General features: G+C 42.8%; 1 protein-coding gene across 5 annotated transcripts in view; it reads left to right on the top strand.

Moving 5' to 3' along the window:
* JMJD1C (jumonji domain containing 1C) overlaps positions 1–23,432 on the top strand; it is a 157,330-nt gene extending 133,898 nt beyond the window's left edge. For all 5 annotated transcript variants that reach the window (XM_071564182.1, XM_071564183.1, XM_071564184.1 and 2 more), the window contains 16 exons: positions 2,405–2,606; positions 4,322–4,536; positions 5,484–5,636; positions 8,458–8,547; positions 9,857–9,984; positions 10,165–10,378; positions 10,830–11,044; positions 11,311–11,589; positions 11,925–12,093; positions 12,504–12,594; positions 12,710–12,840; positions 14,020–14,142; positions 15,150–15,289; positions 16,924–17,100; positions 22,082–22,213; positions 22,530–23,432. In XM_071564182.1, coding sequence (XP_071420283.1) covers positions 2,405–2,606; positions 4,322–4,536; positions 5,484–5,636; positions 8,458–8,547; positions 9,857–9,984; positions 10,165–10,378; positions 10,830–11,044; positions 11,311–11,589; positions 11,925–12,093; positions 12,504–12,594; positions 12,710–12,840; positions 14,020–14,142; positions 15,150–15,289; positions 16,924–17,100; positions 22,082–22,213; positions 22,530–22,619 — 2,549 coding nt within the window. In that variant the 3' untranslated portion in view covers positions 22,620–23,432. The remainder of the gene's footprint in view (positions 1–2,404; positions 2,607–4,321; positions 4,537–5,483; positions 5,637–8,457; positions 8,548–9,856; positions 9,985–10,164; positions 10,379–10,829; positions 11,045–11,310; positions 11,590–11,924; positions 12,094–12,503; positions 12,595–12,709; positions 12,841–14,019; positions 14,143–15,149; positions 15,290–16,923; positions 17,101–22,081; positions 22,214–22,529) is intronic.

The raw sequence follows: 23,432 nt of genomic DNA, 5'->3' as shown, positions 1-23,432 counted from the left end.
AAAAATAAGCAGTACACAGACTGGTTTATGCTGTCCATCAGAATTGAGCAGGCTGGTGCATACAGTTGTGACACTTGTATTAAGATACATACATATGTTGGTTTTTTTTTATTTTAAGATTTAATGTCTTTATTTTTAGAGCACTGCTGGAGGGAGAGATTCTGTATTGTTGAACTTTAATTCATCCTTTGATCAGAAAGCCAGAGGCAGTTCCTTGAGTGCCTGATGCCACTCTGTTATGATTTGGTTAATTTAATGAAAGGTTTAAGGGAGCATCATTTCACACTCCTAACTAGCATGTGTAGTACGTGGTGTTAACATTCCTCTTGTAAGGAATAAAGAAATTCAGGGAAATACAAATTCCAATTTAAATGTTATACTGTAACATGTATCAGATAGCAACTAGATTAATCTGAAAAGAGAAACTGGTCTGCCAACATAAGGGATTTTATTTAAGAACTTGCTTTATTTTTTATCCCAATTTATTCTTCTCCAAAGACTCTTCTTTTGCTTTGGTCTGGTTGAGTATGAGAGAGTCTACCATTACATTACTTTTTGTAGGGATTTTTAAGTACAGGTAGCAACAAAATGAGCATTGCTGCCTGTAATTACATTCTGTGGCTTTTTACTGTCTGGTGTATAAAGTTATCCTTCTGCTATCTGAGAGTACTTGATCCTGAAGTTGTACTGGTTGTTGGAAGTGTTGTAGTCTCTCTCAGGTATTCTGGGTACTTGGTCCAATGATAGTACTACTTTTTCCCCCCCTCCCAGCCAAAGGGAAGATCAAATTGAACATGCCTGCAAAATCTTTTTCAGCTTCAGTTCTTAAAGTAAACTGTAAACATGCACATGTAACACATTAGGTCTTCATGACCTTTGTATTGTTGCAAAAGATTTTTTGTGGTTATTATAATTTCTTCAAAAAGAACTTTCCACAAAGATTTACACAAAAACATAGTCAACCTTGAGGAGCTTTCAGGAAAGCAGAGGTTCCTTTGGGATGGCTGCCTGGGTTCTCTGTAGGTGGCTGAAGATAACCAACTGTGCTTCAGGATCTGGGGCTCAGTGGCAGTTTTGCAACATGGGTGGTATCTGGATACTGCCAGGGCTGCAAACTGCTTTGTCCTGGTGCCGTTTGGGAAAGCCCCAGGAGCTGGTGTGCTGGCCAGAGTGCTGGGAGCTGCGGGCTGGGAGGCTCCCTCCTGCAGAGCCCTCCCTCCGAGTGCCGGGGGGCTTCCAAGTTCCTGCCCACAGAGCCTGAAGTCTGGCAGTTCCCAGATTACACCCAGAATCTTTGATTCCAAGGTGGAAAACATTGTTTTGGACTAGTAAACCTGTACTTTGGCCGTTCCTACTCCCAAGTTTTAATCCAGTTACTGACGTATCCTGGTTGAGTGTGGAGTATAGTTTGTAGGCCATGAACCGAGGCACGGGCAGTCTGTCACTTGCCAAGTTTGCACAAGTCATCTCTGGCAAAACACCGATCTGAACCCAGGTACCAAGTCCAAAGTTAGCACTCTGACCCCTCTATCATCTGCATCAGATCCCTGTTCACAGGACATGAACTTTCAGGAGTCGTAGATGCAATGACAAATACTTGTGTCTATCTGCAGATAAGAGTGGTGCCACTTTTAAGAGTCATTAAAGTGAAAGTCTGGTTGAATAACAACAGGGTTCAGTTTCAAAACTTGTGTGTGAGAATTGCACATATTACTCAAGAGACTTGCTCCTGGTGTTACTCAGTGTCAGATCTGCTGACTTCAGTGTTGAAAATAGAATTATGCTGCTTAGGCTGGCAAAGCCAACAAACTCCACAGAGAGAGATGGATTCTGTGAATAGAGCTCTCTTCTGTAATCATATCTGTAACCTTCAGCAAAACCTAAGTTTTGAAGAAGTAGAGTTTTTTTGTTTGGTTTGGGGTTTTTTTGTTTGGTTTGGGGTTTTTTTGTTTGTTTGGTGTGGGGCTTTTTTTTTTTGGTTGGTTTTGGGTTTTTTTTTTCAAGCTTTGCTTTTATTCATTAAATCATTGCCTCTTTTGCCTGCATCGTCACTTGAAGCAGAATTCAGACCTACCTTTCTTGAGGTGTTGTATTTCTTTGCTGGTTTTGTCAGAATGAGATTCTGAAGATGGTTTTAGTAGAATATTTGGTGAATAAAGTAAGGGAAAAAGGAGTGTCCTGGGAGCTCAGCAGGTACTTACCTGTGCCCCTGCCTGCCTGAGTTTAACTGGTGCCTTTGCCTTGTTCACTTCAGTGCTGACAGATGGGCCAGTGGAAATAATAGCGGAATATCTTATGCAGGTAACAAATGGATGTGAAAGAAACGTTGAATGCCTGCTGGTCTTGACTGGGGTCTGTGAGTAAGGGCTGCCAGTGCCTCACCTGCCACCTCCTTGTTTTGCAGCTGGAATACCTCGCTCAGTGTTAAAAGATTGGCGCAAAGTAAAGAAGCTGAAGCAAACAGGGGAGTCCTTTTTGCAGGATGATTCTTGCTCTGAAATAGGACCAAATTTGCAAAAATGCAGAGAATGTAGGTTAATAAGAAGTAAGAAAGGAGAAGAACCAACTCACTCACCAGTATTTTGTAGATTTTACTACTTTCGGCGGTAAGTACGACTATTTTCCTGATAATGTGATGTTTTAAAAATAATACAGACAAAGGATGGGCTTACTTGAAAGGTGTCTGATTTTTCTGGCTCTGTCAGTCTGCCTGATAAAAGACAGCATCTCATTTAGCAGTATTTACATTTGTATTTATTTCTTTTGTGGATTTACTTCATTCCTGTTTAAAGCTTTATAGCAAAGACATCAGAACATCTGCCTGGTGCACCTTAGGCAAGCAGAAAATACATCACCATCACACAGGTGGCTGATATTTGAAGTGGGATTTTCAAAAGGCAGGCTTCAGTTTTTCTGGACAAGTTGCACAACCACAGAGTTGCACTTATTTGTAATTGTTGTTGTGCCAGTCTGTGGTGGGAATGCTGCTCAAGATTTACTGGGAGTTTTCTGAGGACAGAGAGTTGGGACCTCCTTTTTCACAATTAATGGCCCATCAAGGAAAACTCGCAGGGAATATGATTTCCCAGGGTGCAGAGCAGTGCATGTGGTGCAGGCAGCACAGTCACAGAGGGAGTGTGAAACAGCTTTGCTTTGTGCACAGACTGTCTTGTCAGAGTATGTCCAATTCATTTTGAACAAAAAACTTCTCTTGATTGGGTTTAATTTTTTTATAATGAAGCTTTAGTTACACGACTTGGTAGTCCTACTGGAATAATGTCATGGTTGGACTCTGAATACCTTCTGTGTAAAAGTATTTGCTTTGTAATGTGGCAAAGTTAGAGATTTGGTGGCTTTTCCCTCCTGTATAAAGGAGAGAACATAAAGTTTTGCCAACCTCCTAAAACTTTGTTATGAAATTTGAATGTTTTGACTATGCTGTTCTAAATTTTGCAGCAGTTTAAGTATTTTCATTGTGTTTAGATAGTAGGGCCTGAATTGTATACAAAGTTTGCACTTTATGTTGGAAGTTGTAACTCAAAATTCATCATTTCTTCTTGTTCATTTGAATACTTATCTAAATGTAATTTTTGGTACTTAGAAATTCAGGACTATTTTGCTGACATAAATTCTATTATAATTAACTATTCTAATAACCACATGTGTAAAATTAATTGCCCTGTTTTGTGGAAGATGGAATAATTATTTGTTAGTGCTTAAAAGTAAGGTCAGCAGAGCCAGAGTTAGTGGACTGGTATTGGGTAGGGTAACAGGAAAGCCTGTAGTTATTTTAAAGGTCAAACCTTAGCAGATACAAAAACATTATCTTTTTTTAGTGATTTGTTCTGCCTGGAAAATTTAAAGGTTTGAACTCCTGTTGTCTCAGTATGGGAGCAGTAGGATACAAAAATTCATACAATATGAGTCAGACTGAGTGGCTGCTGAAGCAGACACTCCAAAAACTGAAAGTGAGGAGTAGGTGGAACTAAAGTTGACAAAAAAAGAAAAACAGCACTAATTTTTCTGTCTGCAATTTGAAAGCAGTAATAAATGCTGCAGAGAGGGAATGATGAGTGAATGGAATGCAAAATAGTGTGTGAGAGGTTAGGTTTTGTTTTCATGCTTCCTTACTGGCCATTTAAAAACCATTTTCATCAGTAGCATTTATTTTAAAATAAAAAAATATATTGTAGGATGCTAAAGAAAGTAAAAAGGAAACTTTGGTGTTGTAAGACTTAAGCAGCAGGGTGAAGTAGCAAGTGAACTGTAAGTCACAGAATACAGTGATATGTGCAGTTAAACTCTGTGTTTTCATTTTTAGGTTATCTTTTAGTAAGAATGGAGTGGTTAGGATAGATGGTTTCTCCTCTCCTGATCAGTATGATGATGAAGCACTGAGTTTATGGACACATGAAAACTATGAAGACGATGAACTGGACCTAGAAACTTCTAAATACATTCTAGATATCATAGGTGATAAATTCTGTCAGTTAGTGACATCTGAGAAAACAGCCATGTCCTGGGTGAAGAAGGACGGTAAGGAAACCTCAATGCTCCCAAGTGCTGCGCACTTTCCCTCGAGTGACCCATTGCTCCCTGATGAGCAGCTCTGTTCAGCAGGCTGTGGTGTGGGATTTCCCTGGGCTGTTCTGTAGGAGGACATGGTGGGAAGGGGTGGGGCAGGTTGTTCCTGGGGCCAGCCTGTTGCTGTGCCAGGGCCAGGGCAGGGCTGCTGTTGGGGTTGGAGCAGCCTCATTCCCTCCCAGCTTGGCCTCCAGCTCTCCCGCCAGAGCAGCAGCTCCAAGCCAAGGCCCACAGCGAGCCAGGCACTGGCCCCTGCCAACAGGCACTGTGTTTCTGATGTGTCTCCTTCCCAAAACAAAGGAGGAGAACCCAGCAGAGCATGTGCTAACACTGTCACCTCCTCCCCACCAAAGCCACAGCCCGTCCTTCTGGCCCATGGCAGATGGGCACAGGCTGGAAACAGGCTGGTGGCTCTACAATTCCAGGCAGGATGAGCAGGAAGTGGGGCAGAAAACAGACATACTGGCCAGGTCTCCAGAACAGGCACCTCTCTCCCCTCCTGCCGACTTCAACTGTCCAGCTCCCCAGTTTGGCTGCCCTTGAGATTAAACGTGTCCCATGGGCAGTCAGGGGAAAAACCCAGCTCTGCTGAGCACATGAGGTTAAAAGTTACATGTTAAAGAGATTCTTAATGCTTGCAGCAATATTTTTTCTGTATGACTCGAGTCTGTGTTTTGTTAATGCTTCACTTACAGTGTGTTGATAATAGCATTGATGGGGAGGCTGTGCAAAACTAAGGGGGTAGATAATGATAATCTGTTTATGAAGGATCACTTTCTTTCTCCAGCACCCAGTTGTGTCTGAGGGGAAACCTATGAATGCTTCTTCTATAAAGACTATTCATTCTGTGCTTTGCATTTAAATTTCAGTCCTTTTATTCTGCTTATTTTGTATTTCAGCCAAAATTGCATGGAAGAGAGCAGTGAGAGGAGTCCGTGAGATGTGTGATGCATGTGAAGCCACATTATTTAACATTCATTGGGTCTGCCAAAAATGTGGATTTGTGGTCTGCCTAGATTGTTACAAAGCAAAGGAAAGAAAAAGTTCCAGAGGTCAGTTCTTTATGAACTAGAGTATTGTATAGGCTGTTTATTCTCATTTGTTGCAGAGCTGCTGATCCACTATAACTGTCTTTCTGCAAAGTGTTAAATTACTGCTTGTGTGTTTTGGTTTTCTTAGATCTTTTTGCATCTTTTGTCAGTATATGTAGAATCAGTCATTCAGAAAGCAACTGCTATGGGGGTATTTTAGCCCTTTGTCCACATTTCAGTCTTTTTGTGTGGATTGTTGGAGGCTGCTTGTGCCTTGCCCCTCAAGGTTAAATCTTGTTCTTCAGCTTGGAGACTGACACTCCATCACATCTCCCTCTCTATGGCAACTCACTGCTATTAAGCCTTGCCTGGATTTGGGTGCTTTCTGGAGTTCTCTCTCCAAAAGTACATGGTTTGTCATACTGACTTAACAGCTTATTTTACAGTTTTATTCTAAAAAAGGAGGAGATGGAGAGGAATACTTCACGTAGTATTGAAGTGAGTGTTACCGGAGGTCTCACAGTCCATCAGCCTCACACATACCCAGTTTAATCTCATTCCTGTGCTTTAATGGCAATGTCTAGTTTAGTCTGTAGAGAAGTGTGACAGGGCTGACTTGAAGACCTCTGATTTCTGTGTGACCCGGCCTGGTTGCAGTTGAAAGGAGGAATGCTGGGAAGATTGATGGGGTCTTTGAGCCCCGGGCTGTGACACTGGTGCTCAGGCTGTGGGTGGAATGGATTGCCTTCCCTGGGAGGCAGGCACTGTGCCCTGGCACAGCTCTGGTCAGACACTCTGCCAGCAACTGATTCAAGTATAATGCTGCTTGGAAAAGCATTTCCATGTTTGTCATAGCAGCGTAATGCCACAGATGTGAAATGTTAGTAAAATAAAGTTTAACTGTTGGAAGGCAAAGCTTTGCTAAATGGAGAGTCTCATCCACTTTGTCTCTGGCTTGCAGTGAGAACCCTCCTACACTGCAGTTAGAGGATATTCCCAGAGACTTCCATCAAAGCCTGAAGCTTTTAGGGAGCTAATGCCAGTGTTTTGCAGCACTGGGAACAGTTACTAATGCTTTAATGTTGGAGGCAGCTTCAGCAGCTCTCCCCTGGCTTAGGTCTGTGTGTGCATCCATCTGATGGCTCGGGAATATGCCCAACATTATTTACCCTGGTGGGAACATGCAGCCAGAGGCTTTATATAGTGTGTGTGCTCACCAGCCAGGAAAATTTTAGTAAAATGTCTTAGAAGTTTTAAAAAGCAGTATAAAGAAGGAGACTTCTTTTCAGTCTTCTAACAGGGAAGACTTTCTTCTTTCTGTTCATCACAGTGTTAGATCCAAAGCAGAGGTACAACCATTTCCCTCACTGTGGCTTCATTTCTAATGATGCTGCAGGATTTGTGTGAACTGTATTTCTCCTTTGGCACTCTCTTACAAAGTTCAGAAACACCCACCCATCTCTGTATAATAGCACTTTATATTACACCATTTTCCCTGGAACCAGTAGCTGTTTTTACAGTTGCTAAATGTAACAGAGAATCCCCTGGTTTTTCCCTGGTTCAGCAGCAATGTAAGAGGTTTAAATACTCCGTGTTCAGATACTGATCAATGACTTCTCTCATTACTTTACTACATGAGTGAATGAATGTGCCACCATTGTTACCTTGAGACAATTCATGGCACCATCACGTGTAATGCCAAGTTAGGGCATTTCAGTGGGAAGATATATTAAGTAGATACAGGCTATTTTGTCACTTGATTTATTTATGTTCGTGACCAGTTAGATATTTCCGTGTTTTAGTAGTTACAAAAACTACAAAATAGCTTGCAAATCTAATATTTGTCTGAAAGGAACATTTGGTGTGTTGTGTACCTGCTACAGTGTAAGAAAATGATGCTTTAAATGTGTTAAAAGCTTCCTTTGGTGTGCTCCTTAGTTTACATTGCTAGAGCTGAGCAAGCTAGTAAAAGGTTTTGGGAAAATGTCTTTAAACTAGCAGTTCAGTGGATGGGACACAAGACTGGGGGATGAGAGAGAAAATAGAGTTCTTTCTGTCCCAAAATCATGGAACAGATCAGTGACCCGTTGCTTGGCCAGATGTACTTTGCTCTCATTCTTCTGTCTTCTCTTCACACTGTGTATTTCAGGACAGCCTTCCTGCAGCTTCAAAGGAAGCTCTCTCCCCTGCCAGTTAGGCCCTCTCTGCTGCCACAAATAGTTTTCAACCAACAAGTACAGACTTACAGTTTCATGGTTGCTTTATTCTGATACAAACCTGTGATGCAACTTCGCCCTCCTTTGTGCCACCAGAGACATTGTATCTGTAGCTGCAGGGTAGGCTCGCTCAGACAGAGTGTCAGTTTGGTTTAAAGTGCATGTTTTTGGCTTGTTTGGCCAGCTCTGGTTGAAGACAGCCCTTTCATTTGGAATATGATTATATCCAATTGGATTAACCTTACAGTCACATTCCAGTTGTGTCTCTTTGCCAAGAGAGGATTCCCAGGGGAGGCTCACAGCCTCAATAGCAACTGTGAAGGACTTTGGCCTGTGATAAATTGGCAACTCACTAAATGTAATAAAGAGAATATACCTTGAAACGTCGAGGTTATTGGCAAGGGCTTGTGTTACAGATGCAGTTATTTCAGGTTCCAGTGTTGTTAACACTGTTTTCCTTATTGTGAAAAGTAGCTGTTGTATGCAAGTCCTTGTCACGCAGCATACCAGGACAGAGGACTCTGTATGTGCAGAAAAACATTTCTAACTGGAACCAATCTGCAAAACCTTGGCTGTGTCTGTGTACACTGTGGGTAAAGTAACACATTGGCCCTGTTGTTTTGCAGATAAGGAGTTGTATGCCTGGATGAAGTGTGTGAAGGGACAGCCTCACGATCACAAGCACCTAATGCCAACACAGATTATTCCAGGCTCTGGTAAGACCATATGTGAACGAACAGTGTGTTTTTTCCCATGTCTTTCTGTGAGGAGGGGCCAGAGTTGCTTCTTGAAACTTCTTTTCCATTTAAAAAGCTGGCAATTGAGTTAAATCCTAGCGGGAAGGCATGTGACCCTGGGCAGTTACCAGCAATGGGGACAGGTGATGATGAGGGTGAGGAGTGAGATGACAGAGGTGTGAAGGGGTTTGGGCAGTGAAGAAATTGGTCTTTTTTGTGACCCATTTGTAGGTTTTCAGAGTAGAATAAAACAACCACAATGTACTTAAATCTGACCATGGCTGTTTAAAGAAAATCTTAAAACAGTACCATCAAGGAGCATTATGTGGCAACAGATCTCTGGGGATGTGTTTTTCCCTGTTGTCTGTCCCGCTCACCCACACAAAAAAAAAAAAGGTTTTGTTTGGTTGAACATCTGATTGAACATGATACCTGAAAAACTAAGCAGTAATCATAAACCCAGCTAGATGCAGGATTCTTAGAACCTGCTAAGTTACTTTAAGTGGTGCAGTTGGGGGTGGTGGTGGTGGTTGTTAGCACAGGTCTACTTACAGTTTCTGGCAGCATTGATACGGACCAGAAAATAGAAAACTCAGTGTGCCCTTAAACTTACTGAGTAAATTCCCACGTTATTTTAAGCTGAAAATACAGAGCCAGTCGTTATTTACAGATTGTTTGTTGTTAGTTCAGATGGAAATGAAGGTTGGTTAGATTCCGTAACAAATTCAGATTGTGACATTCCTCAGAACAGGTTCCAGACTGAAACTGGTCTTAATTTTAAGTTGTGGAGAGAGCCACTTGTCTGGAAACAGCACAGTGAGGAGTGCCTGTGTACCCTCAGTGTTCTCTTGTGCATGCCCATGACCAAACAGCCTTCACTTACATGGCCACATACTAACCTTTGGCCAAGACGTGGCTCACTTCAGTCTGTAGTTGATGGTTCTATTAAATGGAGCAGTGATGCACCCGCAGAACAGTGAGGAGTAAATGATGGATGAGTGATTGGCTTGCCTGATGTGTGCCATGCAATGGGAGTGCAGAGTACAGCTTAGATTATTCAGTAGTGTGCAATCACTTAATTAAAGGTCTTCTCTCTTTCTGCACAAGCTTTTAAGATAAACTGGACAGTCATTTTAGAGTAGTTTTGAGTGTTAAATTTAGCATTTTTAAGAGTATAAATTACAATGATACTTGGAGGTAGCATTTTAGCATCACAGTGTGTGTATTGTAAGGATGGTCACAAAATGATTGACAGCTACTGATGGTTTCCTTCTTAATTGTCTTCTAGTTTTGACTGATCTTTTAGATGCTATGCACAACATTAGAGAAAAATTTGAAATTAAATCCCATTGTCAGTGCACCAGCAAGCAGAGCACACAAGCTGGCAAGCTCCCTGCAATGAATGGTGTGTCTCAGGTGAGTCTAAAATGCGTGTATATTGCAGCTTGCTCAAGTGTTCTGATTCTCCTGGATTTCTGTATTTGAATAGTGCCAGTTGCATTTTAGTTTGCATTCGTGATGGGTAAAGTGCTAGCCATGACTTTGAAATACAGTGAAGCAAAGCTGTGTAGTTAAAAATAAATTTGTTCTTTACAGGTTTTGCAGAATGTCCTTAACCACAGTAATAAAATTTCTCTGTCCACGCCTGAGTCTCAACAGCAGAACACTCCTCCAAAGTCCGAGACAAATGGTAACACAAGTCCAAGGAGTGATGTAAGCACAGACAGCAAGTTAACACCACCTGAGTCCCAGTCCCCCCTGCACTGGCTGGCTGATCTCGCAGAGCAAAAATCCAGAGAAGAAAAGAAAGGTGTGTTTGAAATGGTCATAGCTTGTTCATGACTCTGGGGGCACCACTGGTAAAGTAAATTGAATTAATTAGGAAAAAATAACAGTGTTTTCTATTCACAAAAAGAAAAGACAATGTTCTTTCCCCCACTAACTTTAACCTTGAAACTGCAGTGCCTTCTTCTGGTGGCATCAGAATCTCAGAAGAGCCACTAGTGGAATGCATGGGTGATGTGGCAGCATTTCCAGCTGCAGCCCCTCCCATTTGGGCCAGGTGTTCACTCAGCTGCATGGCTGAGGTGCTGGGGAAGGCATTTTGAAGGATCTAGTTCGTGCTCTGGTGTGTTTTCAGGTGGATAAAGCACTAGTGCTGCACACTCTGTTGCCACACTGAAATGCAGGATAGTGGTGCTGTTCTTCTCTCTGCATCGTGAGACAACAGTGTCAACTTCCAATGATCATTTTTGTTTCAGAGAACAAAGAATGTCCTTCTGGAAAACATTCAAAGGAAGAGAAAGACCAGGATAATTTGGAGTCCCAAAACTGTAAAAATTCCCCTCCAGCATCCCAGAACAACGAGCAGGGCTCAACCTTACGAGACTTGCTGACAACAACAGCAGGCAAACTGCGCCTGGGCTCCACTGACGCCGGCATTGCTTTTGCTCCAGTTTACTCCACAGGAGCAGCAGTAAGTGTTTACAGGACACAGTTATTCTGTCAGGATTTGAAAGTCTCTATCATTTGTGTTGGCACGTTGTCTGGTAGCTGTATGGCTTTAAATACTGGTTTGTAATGAAAACTTCGTATGTACACACACACATTAACGTTTTATTTATTTTTATATATGGTGGTAGTTGATACAACATCTGAAATGTCATTCTGCTGCAGAAGGAATTACATTAACTTTACTTACTGTTACATAGTTTAAGCACACATTTGTTTGTTTTCTAACAGAGTGGCAAGAGTGGAAGGACTATGCCAAACATCCTTGATGACATAATTGCTTCAGTAGTAGAAAATAAGATTCCACCAAATAGAGCACCAAAGATAAATGTAAAATCTGAAATAAAAGATGAGCCAAAGGATGATAAAAAATGTATTCAGGATGACTGCAGCAAACGGTACAGTGATATTCAGTATTCGTGGATCTGTGATAAGCATGTTCTGTGGCTCAGAGACCATAAAAACAGCAACAACTGGAAGCTCTTCAAAGAGTGCTGGAAACAAGGCAGGGTAGGTATTGAGCTGTCTGGTGTGTGAAGTGAGCTCACTGTGAGCTCTGGGGAGTTGTGCTGAAGGACACAAGTGCCTGACCCCTGTGTGAAGTTGTATTGTTGGCAGTGGGCAAAAGGTGAACCCTGGGTAGTTGAACTCAGTTAACTGCTGATGATAACCCAGAAACGCCTGTTGTGGAGTTTCAGATTCCAAAAAGAGGTGTGTGACACCTTTGGGAAGGGGCGCGGCTGGAGGAAGTGTTAACAGCTCCGTAGAACCAAGGTCTTCTGGGTGATTTTGTACTTTGAAAAGAATAAATAATTGATTATTTTATTTTATTTTGCCTTTTACAGCCTGTTTTGGTGTCCGGTATGCATAAGAAAATGAACTTCAGCCTGTGGAAAGCTGAGTCCATTAGTCTGGATTTTGGAAACCAGCAAGCTGATATCTTGAATTGCAAAGACAGTATCATTTCAAACACCAATGTCAAGGAGTTCTGGGATGGTTTTGAAGATGTTTCAAGTATGTTTCTATAAATGTATTATCCTATTGATTCTGAACATGATCAATGTTAGAAACTGCAGTTAAAAATAATCTTTATGGATCTTGAGGCTTTGAAGAAACTTCAAAAAGAAAGTTGTAGGTAACCTGTTTCCAGAGAATGTGATGGAAACTTGTATTTTGTATGTTGCAGAATTAAGATGCATTATTACACTAATTGGGTCTGACTAGGAAACCAAACAAATGTCATTGTTCCTTAACTGGTTGAGTTTGGTTTGTAATCATCCTGGAGTTTTGAAATAAATTTTCTGCTATTTTATGCATGAAATTTTTGAATTTTGGCAGGCTAAGAGTTCAGTTCTGTGTTCTTAGTTGAATAAAGTGAAACACCAACAGTGTGTTCATTTTCAGTAATTTCTGTGTTCTTGCAGAACGGCAGAAAATAAAAAATGGGGAAACAGCTCTACTAAAACTGAAAGATTGGCCTTCTGGGGAGGATTTCAAGGCCATGATGCCAGCAAGGTATTTTGGGTTTACTATTACATGTTCTTAAGTCAGTCTCCACGCTGGGCTTTTTTCTCTCTGTGTAATGACACAAATTCAATGAAATTCCTCTTTCTTTTCCCCTCTCCTCCAGATATGAGGACTTACTAAAAAGTTTACCTTTGCCTGAGTATTGTAGCCCAGAAGGAAAACTCAACTTGGCTTCCCACCTGCCGGGATTTTTTGTGCGCCCAGATTTGGGCCCCAGGCTGTGCAGTGCCTACGGTGAGTGTGCCCACAGGGGCAGCAGTGACCCCCTCCCTCACCACACACTTAATGCTTCATGGGAGGCTGGGCTTATCTGAAGGATAATTGTTCATTCAGTGTGGCAGAAATACTGACTGACTTGAATATTAACAGCACATGCACCTCAGGCATGAGAGTTTATTTGCTTCTGCATTTCTTTCTGTCTGTTCTTGTGCTATGACAGTCTTCTCAGTTGGTTAAAACTTGGCTGTAATAATGCCAAGGTCATGGGTTCAATCCCCTGTGTGGGCCATTGACTGAAGGGTTGGACTGGATGATCCTTGTGGGTCCCTTCCAACTCAGAATAGTCTGTGATTCTGAAGCATAGAAATGGTTATCTGCTCCTGCACAGAGATGGGTCCTGTCTTTAGTAATGCTGTATGGCAGAATACTTCATGAGATATTACTGTTTGTAATTCTGGCTGTAAATATTTCTCATGGTTTGTTTTGTGTGCTGTACACTCAAAAACCTATTTAGAAAAGGTTGTTGCCCTCAGACATTTTCTGTCTGCTCCTTCTTTTCCAAAGAGTTTTGTTGAATTCTCTTCTACAGATTGTTGTAATAGGTCAAGAAAGGAGTGGTAATTTGTGAAATGGTGGCTTTGATGCAAAAAGTTCTCCAGATGTCCTTCGAAATAAACATAATAACAACAGTGATCAAAGCTTGTGTCTGAAGAGCAGAGTCCTTAATGCCCCTCTCATGTAACACTGCTGTAAGGTGGAGTGTTCTGAAATGTCCTTTGGTGTTTTCACCTCTTAAAACTGAAGTTAATTTTCCTCTTTGTTTGGGGGTTGCTTTGATTAAGAACTCTGCTCACAGCCACACATAAAAATGCCATATTTGATAACCTTGTTTGTTCATTTTTCCCGTATTCTGCCCTGAAAGGTTGAGGGGGAATGGAACACAGTGGTCAGGAAATGTCTCTGGCTGTTCTGGGGAAACGTGTTTTGTTCTGACACAAATGCTACACAGGGCTAAGAGATACTCGAGGTCTCTGTTAAATAGTAGCATTTTCTTGTTTAGCAGGTGAACCAAAAGCATGTTTGTGGTTTGTGTATCTCAGTGATGCTTTCAGAAATTGCCTCTCAGCTGTTGCACGTTTCTGTTCAAAGGTGAATATGCAGTGCAACAAATCTTAATCTTATCTTGTGACACAGGTGTGGCTGCTACTAAAGACCATGATATAGGAACCACAAATCTCCATATTGAAGTTTCTGATGTCGTGAACATCCTTGTTTATGTTGGCATAGCAAAAGGAAATGGAGTACTCTCCAAATCAGGTAAGGGGAAGCTGTACCAGGGATAGGTGGACTGAATGTCCTGCTGCTTCCAGAGTTCACACTCCTCCTCTGAAGGGGGGTGGAAGATATCCATGAGTTCTTGCTCAGACCTGGAAATTCTTTGTCTCAGGAATTTGCACACATACTAATTCTGCATAAAATACCCTGCAGTTCATGAATTATGAAACGGTATTTCAGACTCTTCACACTTTTTTTGCCTTGACCTATAATTGATGCACCATTCCTGTGCTGGGGCTGGCATAGCTAATGAAAGTGCAGGATGAAGGATTTTCTCTGGCAGCTGTGGTGGTTCTAACAATTATGTCAGGATGATGTATTTGCCAAATCTTCTGTTTATTCTGCTCCTTCTGGATGCACTGTGTTTACCCTATTGAATTTGGACTGTAATGTAATTTTTCAATGCTGGAGAGCTTAAATTGGTGTATGTTAGTCATCTCTGTGGGGCTTATTGCTTATATGAAACAGTCTTTAAATCACTGAAATAGTGTTGTTTCTTTCCCCTTTTTCTTTTCTCCTCTTGTTCCATAATCAGCAAGTGTAGATTTTGGGTGTGACTAATAGAGCTGCAGTAAGGTTTGTGTTTTATTTGCTTTGTTTTCAAATATTCTGATACTCACTGAATTAATAGCAGCAGACTTGGGCATCCTGGGAGAGCTCTGATTGCTTGTGCTCGCTGCAGGAAGGCACCTTTTTCATTTTTTTTAATTTCTTGGTAACGGCCCTGCTAGTCTGTTTCAGGTAGGAGATTGTGTTCTGTCAAAAAAAACGTGAAAAAGTTTTAGAAATTAAATGTATTTTTAAGATATCCGTGGCTTTCATGTTTTGGTACCCAGTTACAAACACTGAACAAAAAGATCCTCTGGGGGCTTCTGTTGTATTAAGCAAACTTTTATCCGCTCAGTCTTGCACAAGAATTTGAAAAGAAGGTGTTTAGTTTCGAAGTTTTTCCTGTCTCACTCCTAAAGAATATTTTTGTTGAATCTTAGGAGTTTTGAAGAAATTGGAGGAGGAAGACTTGGATGACCTTTTAAGGAAGAGGTTGAAAGATTCAAGTGAATTACCTGGTGCTTTATGGCACATTTATGCTGGCAAAGATGCTGACAAGATACGAGAGTTTCTGCAAAAGGTTGGATCCATTACACATAATCTATAAGTAAATTAAGGAATGGGTAAATCAAAGGGGGTTGGCAAAACCCACAACACCCCCTTCAATGCTAGGGCTCTTGGTGAAGGTGGAAGCTCTGGGATAACATATCCAAGGGCAGGAAACTTTGTGGTGATCAAGTTAAGGACACATCAGAACCTGTCTGATCATTATGCAGGATAAATACCCATCAGTGGCGTTAAATTTAAGGAAACATCTTGGAAAAAGTTTTCTCTGCCCTGTCTTCAGCATGTTTTTATATTCTAGAAGGCAGCCTGGATAGATGACATAGAAACACCAAAATAACACTGAAGTGGTTGCTGGAGGAAAAGAAATCTTTTCACTCTTCTGTGGGAAGAACTCAGAGGAGTTTTAACTGCTAAACCAAAGGGGTCCATAAACAGGCTGGAGGCCAAGGGCTCTTCTGCCAGCAGGGAAGGCCTAAGAAATGTAGCAGTGAAGATTCCCTTGGACAATAAGGCTGTGTTTTGTACCAGGGCAGCTGTCCTCTGGTGACTCAGACATTTGCTCTTTGGCAAGCTGAACTGTGGGGGAAAATGAGCACTAGTAAATAAAACACAGCTGATTCCAGGAGATTGTGAATTACACAGCAAGACACTTCTGTTCATTCAAAAAGTAGATGGTCATAAATTAGATTGTGGCTCTTCAGTTTGAAAAAGAGAATTGTGAACAAAAGCACAAATGCAAGGGAATAGGTGGACAGTGTGGATTAATGGAGGAGAACGGAGATTAATTGAAGGGTAAACACTGGGATCATTTGCCTGCTGAGAGGAGAGAAAATCTCAGTATCTTGTTAGTACAGAAGAAGGGTGGTAATACTGAAGAACAGCTTCAAGCTCTGCATCACATAAGTATATTTAATATCAATATAAGTAAGAATCTGTTTTTAATGAAGTCATTTTCTCTTGAATCATGATAGGTGATTGGAGTCAATAGGATTGATTTTGTAGCAGTTGATTAAGGGTAATATTTGTTCCTGTGTGGTTCAGTGGTGAGAATGGTTGTGCAGTTCAGTTTACCAGTGTCAGGAAGTACTTTTGTATGTCCATTATTTTTTCAGAATGCCCTCCTGGGATGGTAGGAAAATCACTTCTTACCCCAGCATGGTTGAGGTTGGAAGGGGACCCCTTGAGGGCCCTCTGTCCAGCCCTGTGCTCTGGAGTCACCTGAGCAGGTGTCCTAGGACTGTACAGCCCTTGGCTCCATCTGCTGCTTTTCCCTGAGCTGAGGTGGTGGTGGTGCCTCTCTGTGTCCAGGCTGAAGGCTGCAAGTCTGAGGAATTGGCAGCATAGGAACTGGTGAGGTCAGATGATATTTTCTGGCTGAAAGAAGTGACACAGAGAGTGTCTTGCTTCTTAGTAGATTATTGTGCCCAGTTCTTTACAGCTCTGCATTTTGGAGTGGGAGTGCTGCAGATGTGTTCAGTTCAGTGGGGCCTCCCAGTCCCTCTGAGGCTGTTCTGAGTCCCTGACTAGAGTTTTTGTTTGGGTATTGGAAACTCAGTAACATTGCTGGCAAGTCAGACACAGTCACAGTTCATCAGCAAAAGGTTTGGTTCTTTGAGAAGTGACTTGGGATCTTCTCTGTACTTTCAGATAGCAAAGGAGCAAGGCTTAGAAGTTTTACCAGAGCACGATCCAATCCGTGATCAGAGTTGGTATGTGAACAAAAAACTTCGCCAAAGACTCTTTGAAGAATATGGAGTAAAAACCTGCACGGTTATTCAGTTCCTTGGTGATGCCATTATTCTGCCAGCAGGAGCACTTCATCAGGTAATGTACCTCAGCTGAAAGACACACAGGGTTAAATAGCTCAGATGCAGTAAAGTAACTTTTCCCCAAAGACATAGATACATCTGTACTTGAGTAGATTTTATTTTCTTATTAGTGGCTTTGAGTATATGGGAATGTAAAATAAGGTTACATCTACTGGTGTAACTGGTAAGCCAGTGCTAATGTACAGCAACTCAGATGCCTTAAATATTAGTTCCTTTTTTGCTTTACAATTGCAAATGAACAGACTATTATTAACCACTGTTTTCCACTTTTCATTTCCTTAGCAGATTTCTAAACAAACTGGGGTTAGTTATGGCAAAGTCAGGTTAGTAATTTTTTTCTTCTAAGCCAAAAGTTAACCTCACCCAGGAGAGGCAGGGAGAGCACCTCGAGCAGGTAAAAACACCTGGATATGTCATTGTTTTTGTCTTCAGATGTAGCAGAATTGTAGTGGGTGTTCTGGTGTTTCTGTAACAGGGGCTTTTGGTTGTTTTCCCGTGCCACATTAAGTTTATTTTTACACAGAAGGTACATCAATCACCACGAATTGTCACTCTCCCTCAGCAGCTTTCTTTGCCATCAGAAAGCATGATACAGCCTTTGCAGCAGCTGAGCTGTTTTATTCCTTAGTTATGTAAGAAGAAGTACTGCCAGTGGGGCAGTTCTGGAGAAACAGGGTGAGTTTGTGTCAGTCAGCTTCAGTCGTCTCCTGGCACGGCCTTTTGTTTGGCCTTTTATTTTCCCCTCACAGTCTGAACTGCTGCTCTTTGGTGAAAAGAGGAAGAAAGCACAATTGTTTTGGGGCCTTTATAGATTTATTTCTTTCTTCATTAACCTTTTCCTGCTTCAGCAGGAGTGGAGCCTCCTTGCTTGCTGTCTGGCACTGTCAGGCCCCACTGCCAGGCATTTGAAGGAGCACGCCCACCCCACAGCTGGGATTGGAACCATCGTGGTGCTGTTAAAGATCTATCAGTGATCTCCACGAGGGTTCAAGTGAGGCCAGGCCTTTCTGGAGACGATGCTGTTTGGTTTCTGATCTGCAGATCAGCCTCCAGCTGCTGCCAGAGAGGAAGCAGTGGCTTACCATGTCACCATGGCCAGGGCAGTGGGAAAAACTGGCTGGGTTGTGCTGGGGACAGGTGCTCTGTCCCTGATCTCTGCTGGCTGGGTCAGTTCTGGGGCACTGAAAACAACAGGTACCTTCCCCACACCAGGTTCCTCATTCCAGTGAGTTACATGGTGGGTTTGACATGGTCATAGGTAGCTCTGTATAGTCTGCTTGGATTTGCTTTCTGGCAAAGAAAAAAACCCAAAGAGCCCCAAACAAACTCAGGTTACCCAAACCTAGGGTTACTTCACAGGGTTGAAGGAATGTCTGACATGGCTGTTGTTCTTGGCTCCTGTTGGGCTAAAACAGTTGGGGCTCCCAGAGTCAGGTATTGCATCCTCCAGCAGCCTTACTGGGATCTCCTGCAACAAGGGAGAGATATTCCAGACACAAGAGTGAAAAGGAGCCCACAGAAAATCACACATGTACTGGGAAATACTTTTTATATAGCATGTGACATTATATAAAGGCATACAGAATATAAAACATGAAGTAGTGGGACTGTTCCAGGCTTTCCTGCAGTTCATACATTTAAGGACCAAAAATAAGATCACTCTTATCTTTATCTCCTTGGCTTTAAACTCCAGATTGCCTTTGAAGTGGTAATGTTCTGGCTTCTGGCACCAAGGAGTTAATAACGTGGTGTTTTTAAACCTTGGTGGGTGAAGCTGAGAACCTTTTCATCTTCAGTAAGTTCCTGTGAATCTGCCACGTAGGAGGAAATGAAAGCATCGTGTTCTTTCATGTATGTGCACAGTGCTCTCTATATAGAGATGCATAAATACTGACCTTAGGGATCAGCACCAGCACTTCACAGCTACAAAGCACATTTAAACACTGAAAAATAAGTCTGCACAAGAATACATACCACATTTAGTTTACACAGTGAATGTTTCAGATTTACATGCACATCATGAGTCTTTAATTACTAAAACTGGGTGAGAGTTGATACTAAATTTGGTGGTAAATTAACATTTTTATTTTTGTTTGCCCATCACTAATGTTGTGGAGCAGAAGAAATCAGGCTGATGAGGGTTGGAGTTATGGAGCCTGTGGTCACTGCATGGTGCAGTTCAGACCCTTCCGTCCTGCAGCCAGTTAGGATTGTTGGCACACTGCTGCTTCTGATGTACTGGTCTAGAATTTTACTGCTCTAATGTGGAGGAGTTTGTGTATATTTCTTCTGTGTGTTCTTTTTTTTTCTACCCAGGTTCTGTGGACTCATGCCTAGCATTTAAAGTAGCTTATTCTTAACATTTTATGCATGAGCATAAAGCATTCCTCTTGCTTCCCAGGTTTCTCCTGTCCCTGTGTCCTTGCAGGCAGCAGTCACATCTCCCCTGTGCTCATTGCAGCAGGCAAAGTCAGAGTGTTCCCGGTGGGGTGGGAGGCAGAGCCTGCTGTGAGCTGTGACGGGCAGGGCAGCCTTGGCAGGGCCTCTGTGGAGGGAATTGCTCTCTCGGGAGGGGAGGCCAGAAATAGCAGCAGCCTTGGACGGGTCACCTCTGCAGAGGCTTCCCTGACTGCAGCATGAGAGTTGCGCTGTGGGATCATCCTGTGTCCTTGGCTGTTGGAGTCAGGAGCTCAGCAGTGTCCCTGCCTTGCTGACGTCTGGGCCGTGTTCGCTCTGTGGGACTTGGAACAGGGAGCCCTGAGCTCTCCTTGGCACTGCCCCAGCGAGAGGGGGGTGATGCACTGTCCTCCTGAGTGAGTCACTCTTTCTGCTGCTCCTCTGTGGGTCGTGCTGCATCACAGACATCTCTAGGGATGCCCTGCCTGGTTTAACTTGGTGGCTCCAAATTTGTGAAATACTCGGTGATAAACTGAAATCCAAAAATACTGGAGTCTGTGAGCATGATGTGGTGTTCAGGCTCCCTGCAAAACTCGTTCATAGAGGAACAGGTTATTATAATGTTGGTTTTTTATAGTGGTATTATCTTGATTTAACAGCAGGGTTATATATTGTAGAATAACACGCTGGAGGTAATGCGACATCCTGGCGATGTTCCGATAAGGATGTGGGATAAAGGTCTGGGCGTTGCACATGCAGAGCTCTGGGAGCTGAGCCCTTCAGGAAGTGGCTGATCCTGTGGCCCCTTCCTCCCTGCCCACTCACCTTTCCCTGTCCCAGCCCAGCTCTGAGGCTTTTCCGATGCCCCACCCATGTCCTGGCCCTGCTGGAAAAGCTGCTGTGCGTGGGCCGGGTGTGAGGCTGTTGTCAGTTCAGCTGGAAGTGGCGCAGGCGTGGGAGGGAGGGCTGCACTGCTCACCCTGCAGACCTCGGGGGAGCCTCGTTTCACGTTCTATTTGTGTGTCACTGCATCAGCCTGTGCTGTAAATGCTATAAATAGAACTGCCTGTGGGCTGTCACTGGGGCATTCCCATGGGAAGTGCAGACCAGCCGGGTAAAATCTGTCCTCCCTGAGACTTTTCACATGGATAAGAGGGTCCTGGAAGGGAAGGAGGGTTAAGGCACAGCAGAATGAAAGGTCTGGGGGAAACATTCCTTGTTCTGCCATGGAGGGGGAGGGAGTTGGTGAAACCTGGTGTTGGTGAGGAGAAAGTGAATGAGTTGTGTGGGATGTGCATGGGCTGGCAGGGAAAGCAGGGGCAGGTAGAGACTTGAAGGAGGTGAGAAGGGCTGTGAAGGGAGGAGAGGGCTGGAGCCACGCAGGGCTTTTCAGCCCAAGCTGTAGGAAATACCCTGAGTGCTAGGGGAGCCTCATGGTGGCTCTGCTGCAGCTGTTCCCTTCCTCCCTGTCTTCTGCCGTTCACAAATTGTGTGGCATCAACAAACCCTCCTCGTCTCCGAAATGCCTTTTGTTTTGATGAACTCTCAGGAGGGACCAGCACAGCTTTGTCCTTGGTGATGAGGAGGCTGCAGAAACCCTGCATGCAGCACGAGTGCTGGGCTGGGTTACCCACTGGGATTTCAGCTGTGGAGGGAAGAGCTGCTGTGTAACATCACACTGGGGCAGTGATTTGGAGGAAGAAAGTAATTTTTAAAATAAATCCTGTGTCCTCAGCTGTGTAGGCCCATGTGGTTTCTTTGAATGGCAGGTACCATAATGGCAGTGTTAGAGTATGCATTTAAAATCTCTAGATTTTTCTAGGTTCAGCCTTAAAGATGTTCCTCAACCCTGAGCAGGGTGGGACAGGGTGTTGCTGGGATGGCAAAGGTGCTGGGTCCCCAGCCCCAGGCTTTGGGAATTCACAGAATTGACTGCTGCACAACTCTGGGGAGTTGTTGGAGTTGCGGGAAATGGGAGTAATTACAGTGTAATTTGTAAGGGTTTAGGGGTGCAAATGTGATGCTGAATGTTCCTGAAGGGAACAGACAGGAGTTGATGGTGGAGTGACAACCAGGAAGCACATCCCTCTCCTGTCTTCCAGGTACGACCTGGGTGGCAGGAGATGGTGTCTGTTCCTCAGCAGTTACATCAGTAAGAAGAAATGTTTAGAGAAAGAAGAAAGGGGTGGGGGGAAGCACTTTCTCAATTTGCCCCTTTCTTTGTCCTTTTTTTCTTTGAATATTCCCACTGGCATACTTTTCCATGAGGGTGGAACCTTCCAGCAGCCCGAGGAGCTGGGTCCTGCAGGGCTGTGGCTGGGTCTGGGATTGCTGTGGCTGGGAAGGCTGTGCAGCCCCTGGTAACAGGGTGGAATAACACATCAGTGTTCAAAGTGTGCCTTTTGCCAGAAGCTCCTAGATAAGTCAAATGCACTTAATTGCTCTGTACCTGTAAAGATGCCCTTTAGTCTGATAAGGCTGTGATTAAGGGATGTCAAGGCCCACTCTTTTCTCAGGTATCTCTGCCAAAGAATAACCCCAAATACTAATTGTAAGTCTCCTCTTGTTATTTTGGGTAGGTGCAAAATTTTCACAGCTGTGTTCAAGTAACTGAAGACTTTGTGTCTCCAGAACACCTTGTACAGTCATTTCACTTAACGCAGGAGCTGAGGCTGTCAAAGGAGGAAATCAATTACGATGATAAACTGCAGGTAGGACGGGAGGGCGCTCTGGAAGCGCCGGGAAGGGAGGGAGGGAGGGCGTGCTGGGGCTCATTGGAATGCCGAGCAGTGCGTGGAGCTGCTTCCTCACTGCTGTTCACACAGAATAACAATGAGCAGCAGCTTCAATGCCAGGGCTCCAAATGACTCTCTCTTAAGTTGCTGGTTTCATTTATTTCACATGATGTTTTAAAATGTGTAACAAGCTGTTCCCTTTTGCATGGGCTTGATGTATCCCATCCACTATGCTCAGTCCTAAACTTTGCAGTTCCTCAGCCTTACTAAAATCTGCCTGATGTTCTTGCAGGTTAAAAATATCTTGTACCACGCGGTTAAAGAAATGGTGAGAGCTTTGAAGATCCACGAAGGTGAATTGGAGGATATGGATGAAAACTGAGCACATTCTGCTTTTTGGAGTTCCCATCCAAGGGAGGCGTTCCCCAGCCTGTGAATGGTATGCACACTAATTTAAGCTTCACCAACCATCAGTGCCAAGAAAACACAGCATTGTATTTACTTGTTAATGACACTGCTACGGTAGAGCTTCATTCATATCACAGCCACTGTGATTCCATGTTCCACTTGCAACAGTTGAGCAGCGTTCTGCTGTCTGTATTATAATGTACATGAAGTTTGTGAAATGTCAAAAGATTTAAGATGATGTATTTATTTTTGGAAAAAAACCACAAAATTCTATGCTATATTGTTGATCAAATGTAAATGTGACTTGTACAGTTTGCTAAAATAATTCAGATATTTTTCACTACATTGAGACAGTTACTGTGAGAGTAGGACACAAACACCAGCTATTGCCTGCATTTGGGATCTTGCTGAGTCCGCACAGCAGTCATGTCATAATCTGAGAATTACTGCCAAATAATTGTAAACTTTGTAAAATATAAAGTATATAAAGTAGATATGAAATACAGACACTTCAGTATTTTATTGAAGCTATTCAGTGTACAATTAAACGTTTTCAAAAGGTGTAATTTATTTAAAAATTGTCTCATTTTGGTAAAATTTATGTGAACTTTTAAAGCTTAAATATTAAACTTAATATGCTATGTAAATATATACATATATACATTCAATGATGTATTTTTTTAAAACATTGGCTTGCTTTAATTTGTTAAAAGTGCAAGTGTTACACATGCTTTGTACATTGAAGTTGAAAGGGGTTTTACATTTTCCATTAAATGACTTTATCAGA

The sequence above is a fragment of the Pithys albifrons genome, chromosome 9, assembly GCF_047495875.1.
Source record: "Pithys albifrons albifrons isolate INPA30051 chromosome 9, PitAlb_v1, whole genome shotgun sequence".
NCBI classification, from domain to species: Eukaryota; Metazoa; Chordata; class Aves; order Passeriformes; family Thamnophilidae; genus Pithys; species Pithys albifrons.
The sequence above is the reverse complement of the archived record's forward strand: the minus strand, read 5'-3'. Positions and strand labels throughout refer to the sequence as shown.